The sequence below is a fragment of the Panthera uncia genome, assembly GCF_023721935.1.
Source record: "Panthera uncia isolate 11264 chromosome B2 unlocalized genomic scaffold, Puncia_PCG_1.0 HiC_scaffold_24, whole genome shotgun sequence".
In the NCBI taxonomy this organism is placed as follows: Eukaryota; Metazoa; Chordata; class Mammalia; order Carnivora; family Felidae; genus Panthera; species Panthera uncia.
Window position 1 is genome coordinate 34,959,880 of NW_026057580.1, and position 24,088 is coordinate 34,983,967.

At 39.4% G+C, this 24,088-nt stretch overlaps 1 protein-coding gene across 4 annotated transcripts in view; it reads left to right on the top strand.

Annotated features, from left to right (window-relative positions):
- The first annotated feature begins 357 nt into the window (after window positions 1–357).
- RIMS1 (regulating synaptic membrane exocytosis 1) overlaps window positions 358–24,088 on the top strand; it is a 487,006-nt gene continuing 463,275 nt past the window's right edge. For all 4 annotated transcript variants that reach the window (XM_049652868.1, XM_049652870.1, XM_049652871.1 and 1 more), the window contains exon 1: window positions 358–531. In XM_049652868.1, coding sequence (XP_049508825.1) covers window positions 368–531 — 164 coding nt within the window. In that variant the 5' untranslated portion in view covers window positions 358–367. The remainder of the gene's footprint in view (window positions 532–24,088) is intronic.

The window sequence follows — 24,088 nt, forward strand, 5'->3', positions numbered from 1 at the left end:
GCCCAGCGCGCGACGCCCGGATCGGCCGAGCCTGGCGCGAGCCCTCGCCCCCTCGCCGCGCCCGCCGCGCCTCCGCCTGTCCGCCCCCGCCGGCCGAGGCTGGGCTGCGGGAGGCGGCCGGGCGGCCCCGAGCCGAGCTAGGGCGACCAAAACAAAGGCAGCATCCGGGGCTGGGTGGATGCAAACAACCATGAAAGACTGGGTTCTCTCTCTCCCCGGCTCTGCTGCTGCCGCCGCCGCTGCTCCTCCTCCTCCTGCCGCCGCCAGGAGGGCTCCTCTGTGAGGGGAAGCAGGGGCGCAGCTGCTGGGCGTGAATCCGAAAGGTGAGAGCCAGGGAGCCAGAAGAGGGGGCGTGCAGGCCACGAAAATGTCCTCGGCGGTGGGGCCCCGCGGTCCTCGCCCACCCACGGTGCCTCCCCCCATGCAAGAGCTGCCCGACCTGAGCCACCTGACCGAGGAGGAGAGGAACATTATCATGGCAGTGATGGACCGGCAGAAGGAAGAAGAGGAAAAAGAAGAAGCCATGCTCAAGTAAGCCACCCCTGGCCGCGCCATCCGTGCCTCCGTGCCTCCATCGGTCCATTCGCCACTCACTCACCCAATCCTCTCGGCTGAGTGTGGGGGAGGGGCGGGCGAGGGTGCTGGGTGGGGGGCGGAGGCGCCCGCCCTGGGGCCAGGGGCGCCGGGTTTGAGCAGGGGAGAGGTTAGGGGGACAGGAGGACGGAGGGGATGCCACCGAGCGGGGAGCCCGGGAGCCAGGAGAGGATGTCTTGAGGCTGGGGTGCAGAGGAAGATTGGGTGGAGAGGGACCACCCTGAGGGTGGGGTATGCAGAAGCTGAGAAGAGCTGATGCCGCCCAGGTGGAAGGGCCCTGGGCTGGGAACAGGTTAAGGGCCAGGTGATGAGTGGAAGAAAGGGGAGGTGGGATGGATGAAGAGGTGCTGAGAACAGCTCCTCTTTTCCTGGAGTTGTTCAGGAGGTTGGGGTTACCCCAGTGAAGGGTGCCAGTATTTATATAAGAAAAATGCTTCTTTGAGTGTTCATTTTGGTACTCATTCATCTCCAGATCAAGACTGGGTCTTTTTTGGGCAGTTGCCATCTTTGGTAACCTGCCTCCCCAGCTTCTCTTTAATCTTTTAGTCACAGTCTTCTTCATAGAATACCTGTGTGAAGATACATTTTCTTACCCATACACAATGCCATTGGCAAGGCAAAGTTTTAAAGAATGGGAGAAGCTGATGGGGACTCTGGCCTGAACAAAATAGAGGTTCCTCTCTTTGCTGGTTTCCAAGAGACCCCTGGGGCCTGCTCAGCTTCTGGTGGAAGCAGTACAATAGGGGATCAAATATGCGCACACATCCCCCCTTCCTTAAAGCCTATCAGCCCTTCAAAGGCTGTCTGCCCAGTGCCCCATTTCCCCCTGTCTGGGGAGGGGATGGGGCTTGTTGCTGGTAGTGCAGGGGTGTGTGACACTTCCTGTGCTGCTGCTTATCATATTCTCAAACAAAACTGCTTACAAGGTACTGGCATCCAGGCTGGGTTTTCCTTGCTCCTTAGCATCACCCATAGAGTGGAGCTGCAGGGGACTTCGACTCTGCCTTCCCTGGTCGTCTTGTATTCAGGAAAGTTTTCAACTTGGGGGTAAAGGAATTTGGAGACCCCGATTGGGACTACTTTGTTGGTGTCTCCCGTTTAGACCAGAAGGTGTATCTGGGGGCAGAGGATTGGCATGAAAAGCCAAAGGGAACCTGTTGCATCTGGAGTTAGCTGAGAGGGAGGAAGGGGGCAGGGAGGGAACAGGCGTGACACCCAGGCACAGAGCACACCCATCAGGGCCTTCCCCACCCCAGAGGATTGCCTCCTGAAGACAAGATGCTGTCACTGAAGGTTTCTTGTGCTTCCTCTCAGTGCAGCAGTGCCTAGAAGGAAAGGAAGGGAGGGAGGCTGCATTCCCAGACTGATGGGTCCCCACCAATGTAACTGCCACCCAGATGGGAGAGGGGGATATTGAGCAAGTGCTGTCGGTGCTGGGCCACAGCAGAAGAGTAGAAATCCAGTCATTCCTGCCCTTTCATTGTAGACTCAAAGGGTCCGGAAGGCCAGAGCTGGCCTTGTTCTATAAAGAGCAGCAGGTTTCTGGATTCCCTGCTCCTTCTCCTCCAAAAGACAAACACTTTAAGCCTGCTGGCTTGAGGGAGGCAGAACCCTTGTTAATCTGCTGCCTATCCCTAATGCAACAATGACATCCCTGGTGCTGCAGGCTTCCCCTCTTCTGAGACTGGAAGTAATGGATTGTGTCTGATGGTGCTGCTGTTTGTCTGTCTGGTTGTCAGTCCGTCTGTCCTCACTGGTTGCAGTCCCTGCCACCTGTCCTGGAGATCTTTTTTATGCTGGTCAGGATTTACAGGTTGCTACCGTTCCTTTTGGTGTTCACTGCAGATAGCAGGTGGATGGAGGCCTCCAGCAGCCAGCAGAAAATATGAGCTGCTGCTCCATGGTCCAAATAGGAAGGGGAAGGCACAGTGCAAGTAGTGGCCATCACTCCTCTTCGTTTGCTGTTTCAGGATGGTGGAGAGTGAGAGGTTTTAAGAGGGAGAGGGTGAGTTTTAGGACAGAATTCCAAATCTGCCAGCTGCCTAGGATAGCATGGTAAGAGTGTATGGGGTTATGTGGACAAATAAGACAGTGAAGAACACCGTCCAATGCTCATGTCTAAAACATCTTTCCCACTGCTGTTCCTGTGACTGCTTTGCACTGGCTTGCAAATATTGTTCCTTTATTGCAAAGATTCACAGAATATCGCAGTGTGTGATGCTGTTATACAACAGCCCTCTATAATCCCAGACGTCTGCATTAACTTTATCAATCAGCCTCCTCTGTTAATGTCTTGGCCTTTTGTGCAGTGGCAGACTGGTGAGTGTTTTGGAATCCCGGTTTGCTGCCATGTAAGCGTGTCATATTGTCTGCAATTAGTGGAACAGTGCTGTACTTTTTTCTAGAGGGCACTTTATGTCTTAAAAACTGGTGATTGTAGAGACTTTTCAAATGACATACACATGTGGGAATTTAATGGCACAGTCATAGGTGGTGGCCTTTCCTAAACTTTGCATAAAAATAGATTGGAAAACATGCTGCTTTTCACTGGGCATTGAAGTACCGTATTTGTTAAATCAGAGATAAGTTTGTATGGTAATGCTTGGTCCATCATATCACATATTTGAGAAATTACTTTCACAACAGGCCCTACAAAGCTGAAGTTCTGGTAAGAGCAGTTAGACTTAAAATTCACTTTTGTTCATCACTGCAGAACCATCACCTTGAGCTACCCCATGTGCATGTTCTCTCTCTCTCTCTCTCTTCCCAATGTGTATAAATATGTAAGGCACTAATAGAACATAGAAAACTAATAGGTGAATATGCCAAAGAAAGATTACAAAATACCAATTAAAATGTATTTGTACAGTTTCATCAGCCTTGATTATAAATTACTACCTGAAGCAGTTCTTGATAATATCTTTAAATGTGTGTAAATGGAAAAGAATAATCAAGCTAACTTTTGCCTCAAGATTTCAGAAAGTTTTACTCAAAATTATAAGTACTTTATTATAAAAATAAGCCATTTAATTGGCAAAGTGCACTAATTTTAAAAACCATGCCATGTAACTAGAAATAGTTGAATCCTGCAAATAATTCTTAGTGATTGATTTGATTATCTGCAAATCAGAGGTCTTTTCTTAATCTTAGTAGGGTGTGTGTGTGTGTGTGTGTGTGTGTGTGTGTCTGTGTTTTGGAGGCTTTTTGAAACCTAACTTCCTCAATGAATACTCTTTCAAGTAACTGTCACCAGACACCATGAGCCAATATATTACATGAGGTGAAAACTGCATTATCTGGGACCTAAATCAGAGAAGATCTCATTAGATCTAAAATCTTATTCCTTTTTTATAAAAGCTTCATAGAGAAAGGAGCTACAGAATAGTAAAAGAGAAAAAAATAGAAGCAGAGAGTTGAAGGGATAGTCTGAGGATAGGAATTGAGAATCATATTGAAATATTAAATAAAACTACTAACACTTATTGAGCATTTACCTCATGCTGGCCATTATTCTAAGTGGTTATTGAATCAAATGCCAAATAGTTGAACTATGCTCAAGTTTAATACATCCATATTTGGATTCTCACAACAGTCTGTGCAGAAGGTAAGTCAGGTCATAGAATCCTCAGATCCTTATTCTATGCTCAGAGAATTCCAGTAATACCCTAAACTAACTCACATTACATGGCCCAACCAGGATTCAAACCCAGACCTTTTATTCTAAGTCCAAATATTTTCCCATACCCTACACCGTCTTTCTACCAAGAAGAAGCTTGCATTTCATCTACCTTTACCTTGAATTAATTTCTGCTATTTCCTCAGTTTCAGAGAAGTGGTTTTGCAAAAGATTAGGCTGATTTAGTAGATCAGCTGCTGATTATAAGAGGGCCTGGAGCTTTACTTACACTCTTAATAGAGTTTTCCTGTGGATTGAGGGCAAAGGAATTGCCTCCAGTTTTAAGAAAATAAAAAGCATCATACTTTGGTGGAAAGACCATTAACTTTGGATCCAAGCATTTTGGGGGTTCTAGCACCAATTCTGTCACTTATTGTGTAAATGTGGGCAAGACAATTAAATGGGAGATTCTATGAGGTTCTATTTTTCTTACAAATTCTACAATTCATGGTGTAAATTGATTTATAAACTGTGTCGACTTTAGACTTCACGCTCTTCTTAACAAGTTATCTAGTGCTAACTTTTCAAACATCCACAAAATCTACTTCCTTCATGAAAGGAGAAAAAAAGTAGAAGGAGTAGACTCTTGTAACTTTAGCTTTTCTTCCTCCTTTTTCTCCCTCCAACCAATTATAACATTGTGGCCTGAAATGTATACACAAGACTCAATATGAGAGACCCTAATTAGCAAGTGGGGAAAAAAAGGAAAAGTAGATGCGGCATCTGGGAGGAGTGCAGATAGAGACCTAATGAATGCAGGTATCATGTTTTCATTGGGGTTTGCAAAGATTTTCTTATCTTATTCCCAGAAATATTATCTCATGTTACTGAGGCAGGGATGGGTAAGAAGGAAAAGGAAGAAGGCAAATAGTAATGAGGAAACCCTGCTAACCCACGAGCTAGTGTCTATCATTTTTGAGATGTTGTGTTAAATAGAAAAGAGGGAGAAAACTCATCATTTTACTTGGAGTCTAGTCTCCTTTACACCATTTATAGATAGGGTTAAATTTAGAGAAGGTTAACTCTGAACTCTGTTGGAGTTTTCTTTCAACAGAAATCTATCTTATTAAATGTGCATGCCCAGGACTGAATTCTCAATTGTTCCTGGAGAAAATATAGTAAAGGGAAGTCTTAAAAAATGAAAGACATGAGGAGTTATCAAAGAGAATGGAAGGAAAGAGACATAACCATGAGTTCACATTTTTGCTAACATGGCTTGACTTTCTTTTAACTTGTATGTATTCTTTCTTAACCAGAAGTGAGGGGGCACCATCATTTAAATAAGTAGATTACTAAATTTGAAATAGAATATGGAAACCAGTGTGGGCTCTATGTGCTACTGCTGACTTGAATAGAAACACAACATCTTGGGAGTGTTATTTGCTCAACTTGTTAAGTGAGGAGAATGGTTTGTCTTAAACCTGTGCAGTAAGCTTCCTGGAAAGATATCAAATAGGAATTCCTGAAATAATATTATTCTCCCACATCTGGAACATACAGATGGATGAGGTTGCTGTACCATGGATTATAGAGTCCATTGTAATTCATTTTGTATCTCTTTATGGACAATTTTATATTTTTAGACAGCTTTTTACATTTTGTTCTGTGATATGAGGTGGATATTTTAGAGCTGGTCCTGCAAGTTGAAGTTAATTTTCCTAGGGCACATGGCAACGAGAGGAATAGAACCCAGAACCCATGTGCATTGACTCCAAGTTCCTAGTCCTCTTGTAAGTCTTTTTTAAAGTACATCAAGATGTGGGTAATAATACAGGGTTTGTTTTCCTGTTCTATTGGGGGAGGAGGTACTAACATTTGTTGTATGCCTTCCGTGTGTCAGGCATTTGACTAGATACTTTACATGTTACTCTCCCCTGAGCTCACCTCTTAATGAGAAGTTCATCCTGTCAGTATTCTATTAGTTTTCTAGTATTAATGAAATTCCCAGCACTAGCTAGATACCTTCCTGACCCTTTGCTTATGACATTTGACTCTGGAGCCCAGAGAATTAATCTAAAAGGTGGGAGAGAAGAATTTCTTATGGCTAGTGGCATTTTTTACCCTTTTCCAAGTCCACCTCTCTTTAATCTCTAGATCTGGCCACAGCTTACTGGTTAACCCCATATACAGCTGGGGCTTTTCTGATCTGTTTGCTCTTTTACTCATGGCGTTAATACCTTTGCATTTTCCCACCATTCTCCTCCACTTTGAAGTTATCTCTTCTCCCCACTATTGCTCTCAGTTTTATTTATTATCTAGGCTATTTCAAACTAAGTATTGTACAATAGTCTAACAGTAAGACCATTTTTTTCAGGTTTTGGAATGGGGTCAGGCATTGGACTATTTGGGTAGAATAGAGTCCTTTGTTGGAGTAGTTAATACTGCCATTTTAAAAGTGCCATGGTCAGAAAGGGAGGTGAGCATCAAATAGTTGGATGGAGCAATGACTGAATTCTGGTCTTACCACTATCACTTTCTATAGATGCGACCATCAGTAAGTTATCCCATGCGAGTCTCCCTTTCTTTATGTGTAAAGTGGAATTGATAGTGCTTGCCCTGCGAACTTAGGACATTGTAATATGATAGTGAAACTTTAAAGTTGAAGTTGCTGTATCAAAGAAAGGTGCCATTGTTATCTCTACTCTGGAAAACTATAGAAGAATCGGAAGATTATCTTTTCCTGTAGTTATTGCAGTAGCTGCTAGAGGTCCTGTGGAGATGAGTTCTTACAGAAGAATCCATTCATTGTATCATGCTTACAGAATAGTGTGGCGAGGCCTGCAACCGCCAGTGCAAGAATTTGGTAAGGAGGCACAGCGTAAAATGGGCCCAGGTCTTGGTCTGAGGTGATATTTACATTCTTCTTTTTTTCCTCATTAAATAGCTCATAAATGTCTTTAACACAGAAAGCAATGTGGACAATATGATAGTCTTAAATATCTAGAAGGCAACCCAAAATCAAAAATGTGAAGAGAAATTAGGGAAATTTCCTCATCCTTTACTAGAAAAAGACATGATGGTTTTAGTGCCACTGGATTTTATAAATTATTCATTTTCAGAATTAGCTGAATAAGGGGCAGTATACTTGTCAAGTGGTAGTTTCTCTTTCATGTCAGTTTATTGTTGGGTGATGTAACAGATTATATTATATGTGTTTAGGAATGTTTTAAGATTCTGTACTGGATGCTTTAGGTTTTCTGTATGTATATTCTCACACTCTACATCAAGTTTATATACACTTATTTTGATCTAGGTCAGTGTTCTGTGAATGGCAGGAGGGGAGTATTCTGCATTGACTTTAGGTTTTCTACCTCTGTTGCTATCTTGTGAAAACTTCCTGTACACAGGAATGTTTATTTAAAAAGAAAAATAGAAGGGCGCCTGGGTGGCTCAGTCAGTTGAGGGTCTGACTTTGGCTCAGGTTATGATCTCACGGTTCATGAGTTCGAGCCCTGTGTCACCCTCTGCACTGACAGTGCAGAGCCTGCCTGGGATTCTCTCCCTCTCCTCTCTCTACCCCTCCCCCACTCATGCTGTTTTCCTTCTTTCTCAAAATAAATAAATAAACTTAAAAAAAGAGAGAAAAATAGAGTTGTTTAAAAGGAAAGTGACTGTACCTGTTGGTTTGCCCAGAACAGTATCTATTTATCCCTATTTCAGTCTGTAATTATGGAAAATATCCCTATTTGTCAATTTTGAATTTCATTATGGACAATAAATTTTATTGTCTTTTTTATAAGTTTTGCTTCCCTTGACCCATTATTCATTTAAAACTTAAGATAATCAAGCAATTAACAGCCATAAAATATATCTTCTCAATAAATAATACAAGTAAGTTATAGACATACTGTTTTGAAAGTCATTGTTTGGTAAATGGAAGGGCTTTTGCTGAGAATGAGGTGTTCTCTTTTATGGAGTCTCAGTGGAATGCCACCTTTTATGGTAACGTAGAATTTAAAATTTCAAAACCTTTTTCAAATAGCAGTGGCTCTGAATTGCAGCTGCAGCAGGACTCTCTTTGTGAGCGTTCTCCTTTGGGCCTTGCAAAGGAGCAACTGCAGTTTAGAGAAGACATTTACATAGATTTTAGAATGCAATATTTTAATAATTCTTCTGAAGTTTAGAGAGTAAAAAAAGGTAACGTTATAGAAAGTAATTTCTTGCAAATTGAAAGTGATTAATGTGCTCAATTAGATATTAGCTATTTTAAAGAACTGTAATGAACCAAACAGTTATCTTTATGTAATATAATACCTTGCTGGTGATCTACATCCTATTTAGTATTTCTTTTCGTATTCCCCATCATTATAGAGGTAATTATTGTTTGGGAGATGCCATTATATTTACACAGAGAAGATATATGAATTGAAAACCAATGAAAGTATCTGCACTGTCATAAATTTATCTTACGCGGTTTACCTTCTTTTTTTTTTTTTTTTTTTTAAAATTTTTTTTTCAACGTTTTTTATTTATTTTTGGGACAGAGAGAGACAGAGCATGAACGGGGGAGGGGCAGAGAGAGAGGGAGACACAGAACCGGAAACAGGCTCCAGGCTCCGAGCCATCAGCCCAGAGCCTGACGCGGGGCTCGAACTCACGGACCGCGAGATCGTGACCTGGCTGAAGTCGGACGCTTAACCGACTGCGCCACCCAGGCGCCCCCGGTTTACCTTCTTTTAATGGACTCTTGCATGTTCACAAATGGGAATTAGTATAGTAGTAGTAATTGATGGAGTTTTCTGGCTGTATGTCCCACACTTTATGTCGTCTGTTTGATTAGCTACCCACTTACATTTCTGTGCTCAAATATGATCGATATTTGAGCAGTGTTCTAGGAGATTACTGATATTCTCAAGAATATCAGGTTATTTTAAAGTTGTAAGTAATCATTGCACCAGCATCATGTGCCACATTATAGTTCTTGTTTAAACATAGCTCTTAACAAATGCAATGAGAACGTCTTTATTCGGGTGGCTAGCTGTTGTATTTTCAATTTATGGGGTTTTACATTTTAGAATAATTGGGCAGATGGTATATGAAATATCTAAGGAATGTATAGATCAATGTATCAGGTTTCTGTAAATATAGGATAGTATATATATGCACATTTAGAAGTTCTATCCAGGTCAGAAAGATTACATAGTGTATTACTAGAAAGGGATGAAAACAAAAGTAAAGTTAGCCAAATAGCTTTTCCTTTTCTATTTCATACAGCTTAGCAGAGTTATCTTTCTTAGCTAACTCTGTGTTGTAATATTTTGGACCTTAAGTCTTCTTTCCTAACCCTTTTTTTGGCGGGGAGGTGGGGGGGAGAAAAACTTGATGTAGTTTATGTCTTGGTATCTGAAATAAAGGGAAATTAAAATGAGGTGGCTTATTTATTTGAGACATTAAAATTTTGGTAAGTGAAAATTATAAAGAGATTCTACTTTGATATTCTTCATGATCATCATGACAATTACATTAAAATGTAATTTGGAAAAAATAGAATATAGTAAAGTATTTTTATAAATTAGGCTGTATATTTCAATTTAAAGATGTCTACATGGGGTGACTGGGTGGCTCAGTCATTTGAGCATCTGGCTTTTGATTTTGGCTCAGGTCATGATCCTAAGATTGTGGGACTGAGCCCCTCTGTGTTTAGCATGGAGCCTATTTGAGATCGTCTCTCCCTTTGCCCCTTTCCCCTGCTCACACACTCTTTAAAATATATGAAAATAAAAACAAAGATGTCCACATACCCTAGGCCAAATCTAACCACCTAACTTATAACAACCTGGAGTAACAACTTCACACTAGTCTGAAACAGATAGTATTGTTCCAGGCACAGGCATGAAAAGGGATTACATGGTATTTGGAGCCCCAAAGGCCTAAGATGTAATAGTCCCTATTGAGTTGAACTATGACTGATAATCTAGCAGGTGGCTATCTGTCAGGCTTCCATAAAGGCAGCATAGTTTAAGGTTCTTGGAGGTCCACATGCAGAAAAAGAAAAAAACAAACAGCTCACAGTCCCAGGCCCAGTAACAGGTAATTTACCTGGTGAGGTAGTGCAAATTCTAAAAACTATGACGTGTACTTTGGGAAAATGCTAAGTAAGCCACACAAAATAGTTCACAATGGGTGGTGATTATAATAAGAAGTGGAGGACTTTTTTAAGTTCTCTCTTGTTCTTCTTTCTATAACTCCATTTCCTTCTGATTTGTCTTCTAGTTTCTAATGTGTCCCTAATCAATCTTCTGTTAATAATCAAGTGTTGCCCTTCCCATGGGTCCTACTTTCAACCTTATACTCCCATATAATATTCAGTTTCTGGTCAATCTCAAACACACTCATGGCTTCAATCATACTTATATGTTAATGATTTCCAAATCTATTTTACTACCTGAGAATTTTCTACCAAATTCTGGATTCATGTACCTAACCACCTGCTAAATATCTCTACCTGGATGCCCCTTGGGAACTTCAAACCAGTTGTTATCCATCATAACTTTCTTGACCTTCTGCCTAAACACAGTGCTGTTTGTATAATCCCTGTCTTTCGGCATAGCATCTTTAGGGGAACTCCTTATTCAGTCCATTGTCAAATCTGATTCTGATTCAATCTTTCTAGAGTCCTTTGAATTCCTCTTTTATTTTCCAATTCCATTGCCTTTACTTTAATGTAGACTCTTATCACTGCTCACTGGGTTGCCTGCAATAACTTCCTAATTCATTTCCCAGCCACCAGTCAGACCCCTCCCATCTCATCTTCACACTGTTGTCAGAGGAATTGTTCTAACATTCGTTTGATCATGTCCATTCAATACAACCCCTTTGCTTTCAGAGTCAAGTTTAAACGTCATAATCTGTACTGTGCTTACTGTCTCCTTTCACTGGTCCTTCACACCTTCTTGCCATAGCCTTACTGAACAGGATCTCAAAGTATCACCACTGCTTCACAACTTTGTGACTCCTCTGTGCTTTTCTCTCTGTCAGGAATTTCCTTCTTTTTTTTAGAGACAGTGTGAGGGTACAGGGGAGGGGTGAGGGGGGAACAAAAGGGAGAGAGAGAGAGAGAGAGAGAGAGAATATGAATCTCAAGCAGGCTCCATACTCAGTGCAGAGCCTGATGAGGTGCTTGATCCCACCACCCTGGGGTCATGACCTGAACTGAAATTAAGAGTCAGATGTTCAACTTACTGAGCCACCCAGGTGCCCCAGGAATTTCCTTCTTAATCTCCCTAATTTTTACATAGCCTTTCAAATTAGTTCAAGTGGCATCTCCTCTAGTATATCTTCCCATACTTCCCAGATTAATTTTTTTCCTCTGTGCACATCTTTTTCATAACCTTTTTCACTTGGCAGTTCTCACCTCAGTATAGCATATATTCCTGAGAACAGGATCATTCTTACTTGCCAGTGCCTGGCATGTAATAGGTGCCTGAAGTTTTTATAGTGTGTGTGTGAATGAATGAATAAATCCAAAGGGTGTGGAGTGGAGGAGTCACCAAAGGCTGCTGGGTGGATTAATAGGGTATGTAGGTGGATGCAGTGGGAAGATTATGCTAACCATGGGAATTCTATCAGCAGATTCTGAAATAAAAAGTGAGCTGAGTGTTTTTGGCTATTGTGAGAACCAGAGTTGGCCAGAACTTATGAGGAGAATATAGTGGATGTTGGATATTACAAGGTGAAATTGAAATACCATTTTCAGATGATCTGTTGTACTCTTAATTTATCATTAATGGCTTCCTGAAGGACAGCATTTTAAAAATGTTTGAATGTCAGCATGGGAGGATGTAAATAATACATTTTAAAAAGTAATTCTCTAGACAGACATGCTTAATGGAAACATTTCCTTTGAATTAAAATATCACTAACTTCAGTAACAGTTTAAACCATAATATATGTTCTCTGATTTGGTATTTAGAATTAGATCATAGACATATGAACATAAAGTATTGTACTGGAATATATTTTTTATTTAAAAATGCCCCTTGGTTAAGTCATCTTCTGCCCTTAAACTCCTTGAATGCAGGTATCTCCTAATCATATTTGTATTTCCATTGCTTAACACTGTGCCTGAAACATGGCAGGACCTCAGTAAGTGCTTATTGAACTGAACTGTTCAGTCTGCATTCCCAGTACAGTAAAGGACTAGTCTTTGACATAACATAACTGGATTGGGTTGAGATATTGATAAGATGAGACCGTCCAGTCCAGGGCTGGCAATTACTCAGTGCACAGATGACTTCCTGAACCTAGAAAAGCATCAGTGCTAAATGTTGGATGCCTCAAGAACCTTTCTGACTGTAGTACTCCAGACCATCAACTGATGAGAGTTGGCAATCAAGATAAAACATTTTAGCCACTGAAGATTTATTCCAACTCCACTATTAAGGAGAGAAAACTGAGGCCCAGAGATTCTTTCTGGTTTTCATTATTAATCAGTAAGAGAGTTAGGTATAAGACTTTGGGTCTTCTATCTTCTGGTCCAGTGTTTTTTCTACTGTCATACTCTCTGTACCTACTTTCATTTTAACTACTGTCAAATTAAAAAAAAAAAGATTTCTTTTTCAATTTTGGTTTGGTTTGCCTGCTTTATAAGAGTATATGCTTTTGGGGCACCTGGGTGGCTCAGTCAGTTAAGCATCTGACTCTTGATTTTAGCTCAGGTCATGGTCTCACAGTTTGTAGGTTTGAGCCCTGCATCAGGCTCTGCGCTGGCAGTGTGGAGTTTGCTTGGGATTATCTCTCTCTCTCTGCCCCTCCTCAGGTCTCTCTCTCTCCCTCTCTCTCAAAATAAATAAACATTAAAAAAAAAAAGAGTAGGGTGTTTGGGTGTTTCAATTGTTAAGCATCTGATTTCAACTCAGGTCATGATCTCAGGGTTTGTGAGTTTGATTCCCACATCAGGTGAGCTTAAGCCCTGATTCAGGTGAATCCGAGCCCTGCTTTGGGTAAAACATGAGCCCTGTTTTGGGTGAGCCCCATTTTGGGTTTCTCTCTCTCTCTCTCCCCCCTCTCTTTCTCCCTTTCTCTGTCCCCCCTCTCTCTGCCCCTCACTCGCACCCTCTCTCTCTCAAAAAATTATATATGTATGTATATATGTGTATATATATATGCACACACTACTTTAAGAAACTTTATAAAGGAACTTTAAGAAAAAGAATTTTTTTTTAAAAAAGGAAGAAAGAAAACTGAAGGGAACTTTTAATTACTTTGTTGATTTTGAATTTTGTCATATTGAGTATTATTCAAAGTAAGTGGATCATTGCCAAGGACTAAGAAATATTTTATTTAAAAATTTCCTTTGTAATGGTATTTGTTGCACTTATATTTAAGCTATCGATACTTCTTAATTGTGATCATTTTATTTTTAATTTTTAATAATTCTCTGAAAGATACAATGTTTTCAATATGTAGTGATTTATTTATGATTCCCAATAGCTTTTACTACTATGCTTTTGAATTATGTACATATTAAAATCATATTTTGTTTTTTCACTTAGAAAAGCCAGTTGGTTTTGCTCACTATGAGAACAGTTTTTCTTGGTTCCCCCTCATTTGGAGGTTTGGCTTCAGATAGACTGTTGGTCAGTGACCCAAAGAAAGAATTAGAGGGATGGGAAGGAGATGGCAACTCACATATACATCCATGAGCACTCCCAACTCATCCATGCACCTGTTCATTTAAACTCTCACACCCACAAACCTGAAAACTTAAAACATTCTTACTATAAAGTCTTCTTAAAGAAGTTCATTTTCTCCCATTTACTTCATTTGCATGATCCAGACATGCCTCATACTACTTTTTGTAACTACAGTTCTTTCTATACATTTTGCTCCCTTGGGCATTTTGGAAGAGCAGCTCGAGGGCATGTGTGTTTATAGACTAGCTCGGAGGCTATTGCAGAAGTCCTGGTGAGAGATGTTAGAAGCAAGGACTTGCATGGTGATGCCAAAATGTTACAATTTGAGAGAGATTTGGGAAACAAAAGCTACAATTATTTTCTTCTGATGGATTGAATATGAGTTGACTTCTGACTTGTGCCCTAAGTTTTGGGAGCATCTGGAGGGGTGGAAGAGAGATCTTGAGTTTGGTTTTCGTCCTTTGGCTTTTGCAGAATATATGTCAGTAACTCAGAAGACAGGATGGGTTAGAAATAGAAATTTATGTGTCATCTATACACAGGTGGCTATGGAACTACAGGTGAGAATGGGTGATTAGATTCAGAGGAGAAAACCTAAGAATGGGTCTTAAGGAAACTTCACTTTTAAAGGCTGAAAAAGGACAATGACCTAGGAAAGACAAATGAAGAATGGTAGGCTAAAACCCAGGAGACTTGATATACCAAATAAAAGTGAAGAGAATATGTCAAGGAGGAAAAGGCACTCTCTCTAGGATGACCAAAATAAAGACTGGCAACATCAAATGTTGGTGGAAGTAATGAGCAACTGGAATCCTTATTTATTATTTGTGGGACCAAAGAATAGTACAACCACTTTAGAAAACTATTTGGTAATTTTTTAAATTTAATTTAATTTTTAAATTTTTTAATGTTTATTTATTTCTGAGACAGAGAGAGACAGCATGAGTGGTGGAGGGGCAGAGAGAGAGAGGGAGATACAGAATCTGAAGCAGGCTCCAGGCTCTGAGCTGTCAGCACAGAGCCCAACACTCGGCTCGAACTCACAAACCGTGAGATCATGACCAGAGCCAAAATCGGTTGCTCAACCAACTGAGCCACCCAGGCACCCCTGGTAATTTTTTTTTTACAGCTAAACATGCATCTACATTATGACCCAGCAGTTTCATTCAGATATTTAAAGAAGAAAAGTGAAAATATTTATTCACAAAAACTCTTATAAGGGAATGTTTGTAGGAACCTTCTTCAAAATAGCCCTAAACTGGAAATACCTCAGATGTCCATCAACAGGAGAAGCTATAAAATTAATGAATTTTAAAACTCTTTATTTAAAATGAAATACTGCCCAGCAATAAATAAGAGTAAATTGCTGATACAGGAACAACAAAGATAAACCTCAAAAACATTCTGGTGAATAAAAAAAGCCAGACACAAATACTGCAGACTGTATGATTCCATTTATATGGAGCTCTGGAATAGGCAAAGTTAATCCATGGTGTTAGAAATCAGATTGGTGTTCTCTTTTATGGTAGCAGGGGTGAGGGGTTGACACGAAAGGGAAAGGAGTAATCTGCTGAAAGGATGGAAATGTTTTATATTTTGTAGGGATGTGTATCGTAAATGTGTATGCATTTGTTAAAATAGATCAAGCTGTACACTTAAGATCTGTGCCTATCACTGTATGTAAATTGTATCTGAATCAATAAAAAAGAAATTCAGAGACATCAACTACAATGAAGACTGATAAATAGCTATGGTATTCAGTTGTTGGATTCAACAAAGAGATCACTGGTGACTTCAGAAAAAGTGATAGGACTAGTTCTGGTCCTATCTTTTGGGATATTTGGGAAGAGAGACATAAGGGGATTCCTGGAGGGAAATGAGAGGTAGGTCCAATGTGGACCTCTTTTAAATGGAATTTAAATAGGATAAATTTAAGAATGCTTAACAGTTGATGGAAAGAATATAGTGAACAACATGGTTTAAAGAAAAGAGAAAGGGTATAAGTTTGTAACTGGAAAGATGAAGGACCTAATGTCTGATGATTTCTATTTTTTCTGTGAAGAATTGAGTCATCTTCTGACAGTGATAGGAGTTGGAGATTTGAGGATGAGGAAGAAAGTCTGAAATAGTTGGTTTGGAAAGCAGGAGTGTGAATTTACCAGAAAAAGAAATGATTGCTGGTCTACAGAGGAAGCCATGTTGGGCCATGTGCAAGATGAGTCAACAGAGAGTGAGAGACTGACAAAGGCATATTGATAAGAGAGACCTTTTGCCCCATGAGGCACCAAACTTCTTTGATCCTGACCTCCCGGGATGAGTCACTTTGAGGCTGGCTGAACACTTTGGTGTATAATGGTTTTTTTTGTTGTTTTTTGTTTTGTCTTGTTTTTTTGTTTTTAGTTTAGTTCGTTTTTTTGTTTGCTATGTAATCTTGATCTGAGCTAGTCTGAGTGGGTTTCTGTTTCTTTCAACCTAAAGGGAGCCCTGATTAGGATTTTGTAGTTGTTCTGTTTTCTACAAATTTACAAAGATATTCTCAAGTCTGTATTTGGGTTTTCATGTTTAGAGAAATGTGTTATAGAGAAAACATTTTTAATTTTTCAATTCAATGACAAATACGTGTGTGTGTGTGTGTGTGTGTGTGTGTGTACATATACAGACATATATGGAATCTCCATAAAGGAACACACTGTTATCAAGGTAAATTATCCTTCCTCCTTTCCATATACATCTTTTCAGTTCATGTTTTTGTCCTGTCTCCCAGGATGCCCCTGTTTATTTTAGCTTGAAAGCATTTGGGAATACAGAATAAAGAATGATGTGATTTGCTTCAGATCCTTTACCATAAAGGACAGTCTGGGAAACACAATGTGATAGGAAAAGACTGGACTACTCTAGTTTGACTTGTTTCCCATCCCCGTGGTTGGAGAGTAATTTAGATTTCTTGTAGGTCAAGTTTCCCAGAAGTAGACACTGAGGTGGAGATTTCTGTGCAAGAAGTTCATTAAGGAGTACCTTCAGGATTAATATCTGTACAGGAAGGGAAACAGACAGGTGGAGAGAAGTTGGGCTGTAGTGCAGGTATAAGAAATCCTCACTCAGCCCCTTGGGAGCTGTGAAACTGATCATAATATCTTGCATTGGCCAGTCACTGGACTCATGCTGCCAAAGGAATGGGACCTGGCCTTGGGAGATGTGGCTGTCTTCAGATTCAAAGGGTGGATGCTAAAGCATCCTCACCATGTGGAGGAATGGATCTCCCCATCTTGAAAGGGGCATCTGGACAGCATGGCAGGGCATCCACTTAATAATTTTAGCTTAAATTCAAAATAAGAATTTTGGGAAAGTTGAATATTCCTTAACTGCCTAAAAATTAAAGGAAGTCACAGGTTAAATATGAAGTCAATTATTAGGATGAGGAAAAACCTAAGATTTATAAACAAAATTGAATTTTCAAATCAGTTGTTTAAGAGTGTCCAGATTATAGGTCTGTTTTGGGGATTGACAATATCACCCAAATCCTAAATTATAAATATACCTGTGAAACACTTGCAGATGCCTGTGAGGCAATCCAAGATTTGTGGAGGGTAGTGACTTCACTTCAGAACTGATTTATCTTTTTTCTACATATTTGGAAACATTTCATGAAACCTTTGGCTCTGTTTCCTCCCACCATTTTTTTGTAAAGAAGAAGACAATCTACCTGGAACTTCAGACAGTGTGGAAGATATGCAAGATGGGATTTTAATTCAATGATATAAGTTTTGGGGCAACTATGGCATGTGATTTTTGGAAAATCCCCTAACCCTAACCCCTCCCCCACTTAGGTAATTGTTTCCAAAACAATCCTTAACCTCATCCCTAGAAGTGTACCTTCCATAGACACTAAAGTGTGAGGACTCCTTATTATATAGGAAAATAGAGCAGTACATTCTAGAAGACCTATTTAGTACTTGGTCTAAATATCTCCATTAAATTTAAAATATATATTTGTCAAAAAAATTAAGTAGCTTTCAGATCTTCATAGCTTAACATAACAAACTTCATTGCTTATTTGCACAGTTCCATGGGGATTGGGTGGCCTTCTTCCATGTAGAAGTAGTGATCTCTGGAACACATGGCCACCTCTAGGGAAGAGAGGGATGGAGGAGGTAGAATGAACATATGTCACTGCAGTTCATGGGCCATTGCCCAGGGCCAGGTAACTGCAAAAGAGGATGGGAAATGTAGGAGAGAACAGGGGATATTTGGTGAGCAAATTAGAGTAATTTAAAAGTAAATGTTTTATTAATTAAGCTACTTGTTTCTCAGAAGGAGCTAGTTTACTTTCTTTGATGTAGAAATAACCTGTTTAAGACAGAAATCAATATTTAGACTTACGGAATTTGAGTCAAAAGGAGCTTTAGCATCCAAATCAGTGGTTTCCACACTTTGGTGGGGTTGTCCAAGAGTGTTGGGGAGTAATGTTGACTGGACAAGGAAAAACTGTGGTTGGTAGGGTCTAGGCATCTATGTGCTATACTGCTGTATCATTTCTAGCTCATTGCCTTTATCTGTTTTATATTTTGTGATTTGGGGATCTTACTGGAAAAAAAAAGATTTCTGCAGCAAAAGAAACATCTAAAAACTGCTCATCTATGCCAGTACCCTTCTTTTATAGTTACAGAGGTTTATGCTTCCATTTAACCAACAGTTTTGAGCACTTGCTATGTAGCATCCCCTGATTTAGGCTGTAGGTACAGAGTCATCCTCTGTACTGTCATCCTTAAGCCTATACTGTGGTGTGTCCCAGAGAGCCCCAGTGACTTCCCAGCATCAGAATAAGATCTGGAGCTCATATCCCTAATTTTCGGTCCTGCCTGAAATGGCAATAAGATTGTTAGCTCAGGATGTTCTAGAAGATATCTAGAAAATCCTAGCATGGAATTGACCGTCTAAGGAGTGTCTACACTTCTCATGGAAAATGGCTTTTATCTTAGAAAAGAACACAAACCTCTTTGAAGTTATTTTGAGTCCAGAATATTGGTGTTGTTTTGACTTCCCTTCTTTCTCACTTCTAATATCTATTTGGTCAATGAAATCAAGAGCACACTATCATCAACAGCTAACATTTGCCCTTATAGTAAAAAGTGTTCAAGTGCACACTCTGTATTTATTCTTATTATGATACTATGAAATCAGTAAGATAATTATTACAACTATCTCTACCTTTCATAAAAGAAAATAGAAAAAAGTGATTCAGGTAAAGATTACACCACATGAGTAGTAAATGTTCAATAGAACTGGGAAATAAACTTTGTTATTACAACCAGATACTAAAATGCAGGTAGTAAACAAAAATTTCTCTAATATACACTCTTACCACTAGTACTTAGTAGTAATTACTGTGGGATGCAGGGAAATGAGTGCCTGTATTTGAGAATCAAAGAGGCCTGGGTTTGATTCCAGGGTTCTATCAGTTACTATGTGGTCTTAAGTCATTTATCCACCCAGTTGTCTCATCTGTGAAACAGGGATGGGTGGGAGGAGTAAATGAGATAGCAATGGTTATATTATGTACTTGGCATCTCTCTTCATACATGGGCAGCATTAGCAACAGTTGGCAGTAATAATTGTTATAATAGTATGAATTTAAATAGTACTATGCACCCAGTATTCACATCTCCTTGAATATAAAGACAGGTGCAGCTACACTGTGTGTGCACTGTTCCAGCTCAAAAGTACAGTACTTGCTGTGTTGATACTATATAAAGGAATTTTGAATCACAATTGGAGCTTTGGTTCTGACATTGTATTAAGCCAGAATACTCCTATTCATTGTAGTGGCTTTAACACAATGCAGTTACCTGAGCTTTAGGAACACACAGAAGAAGTTGGGAGCTTTTTTTTTATGTCGAACTAGGGTAATATCCCTTATTTTAACAATACTTTGGAATAGATTTACACTGCATTGTGTCTACAGATTTAATTCTTCGCATTTGTTGTTTTACTAAGGAAGCATTTTGACTCACCTATTGAGTTTATAATCTCAGATTAATGCATAGAGATTTACATACATAATTCATATGGTCTGTATTCAATGGAAAAGAATATCTTGAGTTCGTAGCATGAAAGAATACCTCCAACTGGATAGATTAACTCTTTGTACAGGAATGCCTTTTTTCAAAAATTAATAGATTTCCACATTGACTCAATGGCATTCCTGAGTACATATTCAAAATAAATGCTAAATGCAAAAAGTAACCTTTAAAAATAAATGCTAAATGCAAAATGTAAGGATGGTGTGGATTTATGCTGGTGAATAGTTGACAGAATGCTGTTATTCTCATACAAAGTTAAAGGTAATGGAGATAATTTCCCAATATTTTTAAAAGACCTATACATCAAAACTCTGTACCCTTGCTAAGATTAAGGTGTAATGAAAATAGTAAAAAATAATAGTGTAATAGAAACATCTAGCCATCACTACCAAGTTCTAGCTCACAACATGTATAGCTCCATAACACTGTATATAGCAAAATGCTTGCTTTTAATTCATGAGAAAAGCAAGTGTACATAATAAAGGTCTGTGTTTTCTTGATGAAACTCTAGTAATTTGGAGATATATTCCATAAAATTTAATGCAGATTTTTCTAAAAGATAAAGTTCCTTCTAGAGTTGTTATTGTTGTTGTTGTTGGTGTTGTTGTTGTTGTTTTATCCTTAAGCTGGCAGTGACTTATAAGGATCAGTATAACTCTGAGAATTAGTCCTTTTTTTCCTTCCAATTTGAGATTAAGAGAGTGATGTGTTTGCCTTTATCATAGCAGGCATTGCTAAATCTTTCACACCACATGATTGGTAAGAGGGCTTGATGATATGAAAGGTGGGCAGTTATAATTCCATTTACCTTTTGTCTCTTGGTTCTAGTGGGACTGGTGTTCCTTCCCCTCCACCCCTGGAGGGGAAGGGGTGGCTTTTAGATTCTGTTTTTTATTTCTTTAGAGAAAGGGGGCACTCTGGCTTTTAGATTCTGTTTTTTATTTCTTTAGAGAAGAAATTATAGGTAATTTGGGTGGAAATTTAGGCACTTGATCTTCTTTCTTCCCTGCTTTGCTTTCTACTCCACCTCATTTCAGGAGACAGAAATATGAGAGCCTCAGTGGGGAATTTTCCCAGAAGAGAGATGAAGCATCCATTCCTTTATAATGCCAGTCATTTCCGGGAGGAGTGATCTTTCTTGTTTGGCCCTTGGGCTCTCCCTTGCTGGGTAAATCCAACTCTGTGCTATATCCCCTCAGGGCTGCTAGAAGGGAGACCTTCTGGAGGAGAGGAGCTAGGTGGATAGGAGGGAGGCACTACTTCCAGGAGCTTTTTCTCTTTGACCTCTCCTTGTAGGAGAGTCAGCCCTTCAGGGTGAAATCAGCATTTCTGACTATATGGGAGGCTGCATATAGGGTATTTAATTGCAGACAAAACAGAAACTGTGGATGAGGCAGAACAGCACATTTAGAAAGGAAGAGGATGCTGTGTTGGCTGCACAGTCACTGGTGAAGTTTGAGCACCCCCTATTATTTTCCCTTCAGCATGATGTTACAATATGTTTTGTTCAAGCCTAAATGAACCTTTTCATCTGGTAATTAACATTTTTACAGTGTTTCTCCTACCACCATATATTTTTGTTTAGAAAATTAAGACCCAGAGCCAAAGTCAATGAGTAAAATGTTTGTTTTGCAAAGAGTATGTATTTAAACCTGTAAGAGATAATTAGAGTATAAAGTGAGAAAGTTAAAAAGTCGCTTAATCTCAGATTCTTTGATTTCCCCATATATCAATATTTTGATCCAAATCTTTGCAGTTTACTTCATACTTAGCATTCTTTGAAAATGTTTCTCAAATCATCTTTTACTAATATTAAGTGACAGGTAGGACCACTGAGTGAATCCAGTGGCCTCCCTTTCATGCCGTGCATTTTGACGCACACCAAGAGTTGACTCTGCATCTGTGAAATTTGCGTTGCTAACCCACGTCCTAATCCCATGTTAGCTCAGGAATTCGCACATTCTACTCTTGATTCTACTTTCTCTAATCTAACCCTCCGGGGTCTCTGAGTTTTCAAGAACGTTTCATTCATTTTAATTAATTAATCACTTAATTCAAATAATGTTTTGGCTCTGGCTTGCATCAAGAAATACAGAGGTATACTAAAATTAACAACAATTAGATGATTCTATAAGTTACTGCAGAGCTTATTAAACTTTCAGGAAGCTCTGTTTTTTTATGTACATGTCAGAGCTAGTTTTTAATTTATCTGAAGTGGTTTGTAATTATTGGTAATGCTGATAATAAAATTTATGCTGTTTGGATCAGAAAAAAATTAGTATAGACTCAGCCTTTTATTAAATGCAATTTGGGCTCTGAAATGTGTACTTTCTGGCACTCCTCATATTGTGGATGTTATGCTTTCTGCCCTCCTCTCATAGAACACAAGTGCAGCCTAGATGAGGAGTCAACCTCTTTCTAAACACTGATTATTTTCTATAAGGTGGATGGTCAGAGGATTTCAGGATGACTGTCTACGCCTCCATTTAGAGATCTAAACTGTAGCAGAGGAGAATTAATTTACACATGGGAAATAAGTTTTTTAGTAAGATGGCTATGGTGGAAGGCTGTGAAAATCAGAGAGAGAGAGAGAGAGGGAGAGAGAGAGAGAGACATTTCTCTACACATACTTTTTCCTTGATCAGGAGAAAATTTAAAATAACTGCCTATTTGATAGACTATCAGATAAACTGATAGTCTAAGGCTTAAGGGGGAAATACAAACATTTCATATTTTAAAAATATATAATTTTAGAGGCATGGCGAGAAAAGTAAAACAAAGGTTTCGGTGTATTTGTCTGACTGTGGAAGCTTTGGAACAGTGAAATATTATGCATTTTTGGACTGGACATATTTTAGTCAGTATGCTGGCTGTGAGATCCCTGGGCTGACAACAGGGTCTGGCATGGTCACTGGTGGCCAGTTGGTGCACAATGTCCAGTCCATGAATACACACTGGGCCACATTATGCTTACCAAACTCTTGGACTATTATAATTTTTTAACCAGGCATGAAGTCTCATATTGTGTATTGATAATTTGCAATTATTAATGCTCATAATTCTTTTAAGAATTTAGAGCAGTTTTTTTTTAACAGATTTTTAAGACACTGAAGTGAAGGATTTATATTTATTAAGGCCATCTTGCAAAATTCAACCAAATGCCTGCTACTGCTGCTGCGAATTATCGCCCGCATTGTATGACTTGAACTTATTTCCTACTCACTTTTGTGGTCTTACCAAGGCACTTATCCCCCCTGCTCTGTTCCCTATCTTTTGTGATCTGGGATTGCTTTTAGAGATGCTTCATATACAGTTTTGATGATGTATGAGACACACAGTATCATTTTCCAGAGTATTTTTGCCTATATACTCTGTGCTTTATGTAAAATACAGACACAGCAAACAAAGGAATTTAGTTTTAAGTGAATTTGGATATATCTAAGAAGATGTGTGAAAGGTGCCCTCTGATAGCTTGAAGTTTGCCCCAAGCCAAAAAATTAAATAATTTTTTTTACTATGCTTTTGTCTAGTAAATAGAAAAGAAGAACTCGAGGAGAGCTAGCAGTTACAGAGGATGAGATGAGTCTGTCAGTTAGGACAGACTTCAGGAGTAAGACTGTATTGGAGGAGAATGCAAGAGATCAGGGGGAAAATTTTCCGCTAAAGCTCTACAAAGGTGAAGTGACAGTGGAATCAAATCTAATTTAGGTTCCATGGGCAGTGTAGTAGGTAAGGTGAAATTTGAGGATTGTTGAAATTTTACTTTGGAAAACTCCTTTGGAAAAATCCACATTGAAGGCAAACCATATCTCTCTTCTATTCCACACAGACAGTTTGCCCTCTGGCATTGCATAAAGCAGCCCTGTTGAGCACCAGATTATATAGTTGTGTTTTAAGGTCTGCATTGGATAAAAAAATATGTGTCTGTGTGTCATTGAATTTATTGAATACTACACAGTCTCACTCAACTGGAGAGGTATTCTGTGGATGAAAGACAGGAACTGAGATTGCCCTTGCGTAGAAGATTCCCATGTTCACTCAGAGTAAATGCTTATGGAGAGAATTGGAATGGTGAATGGATTCCTGCCCACTATTTAAACAAT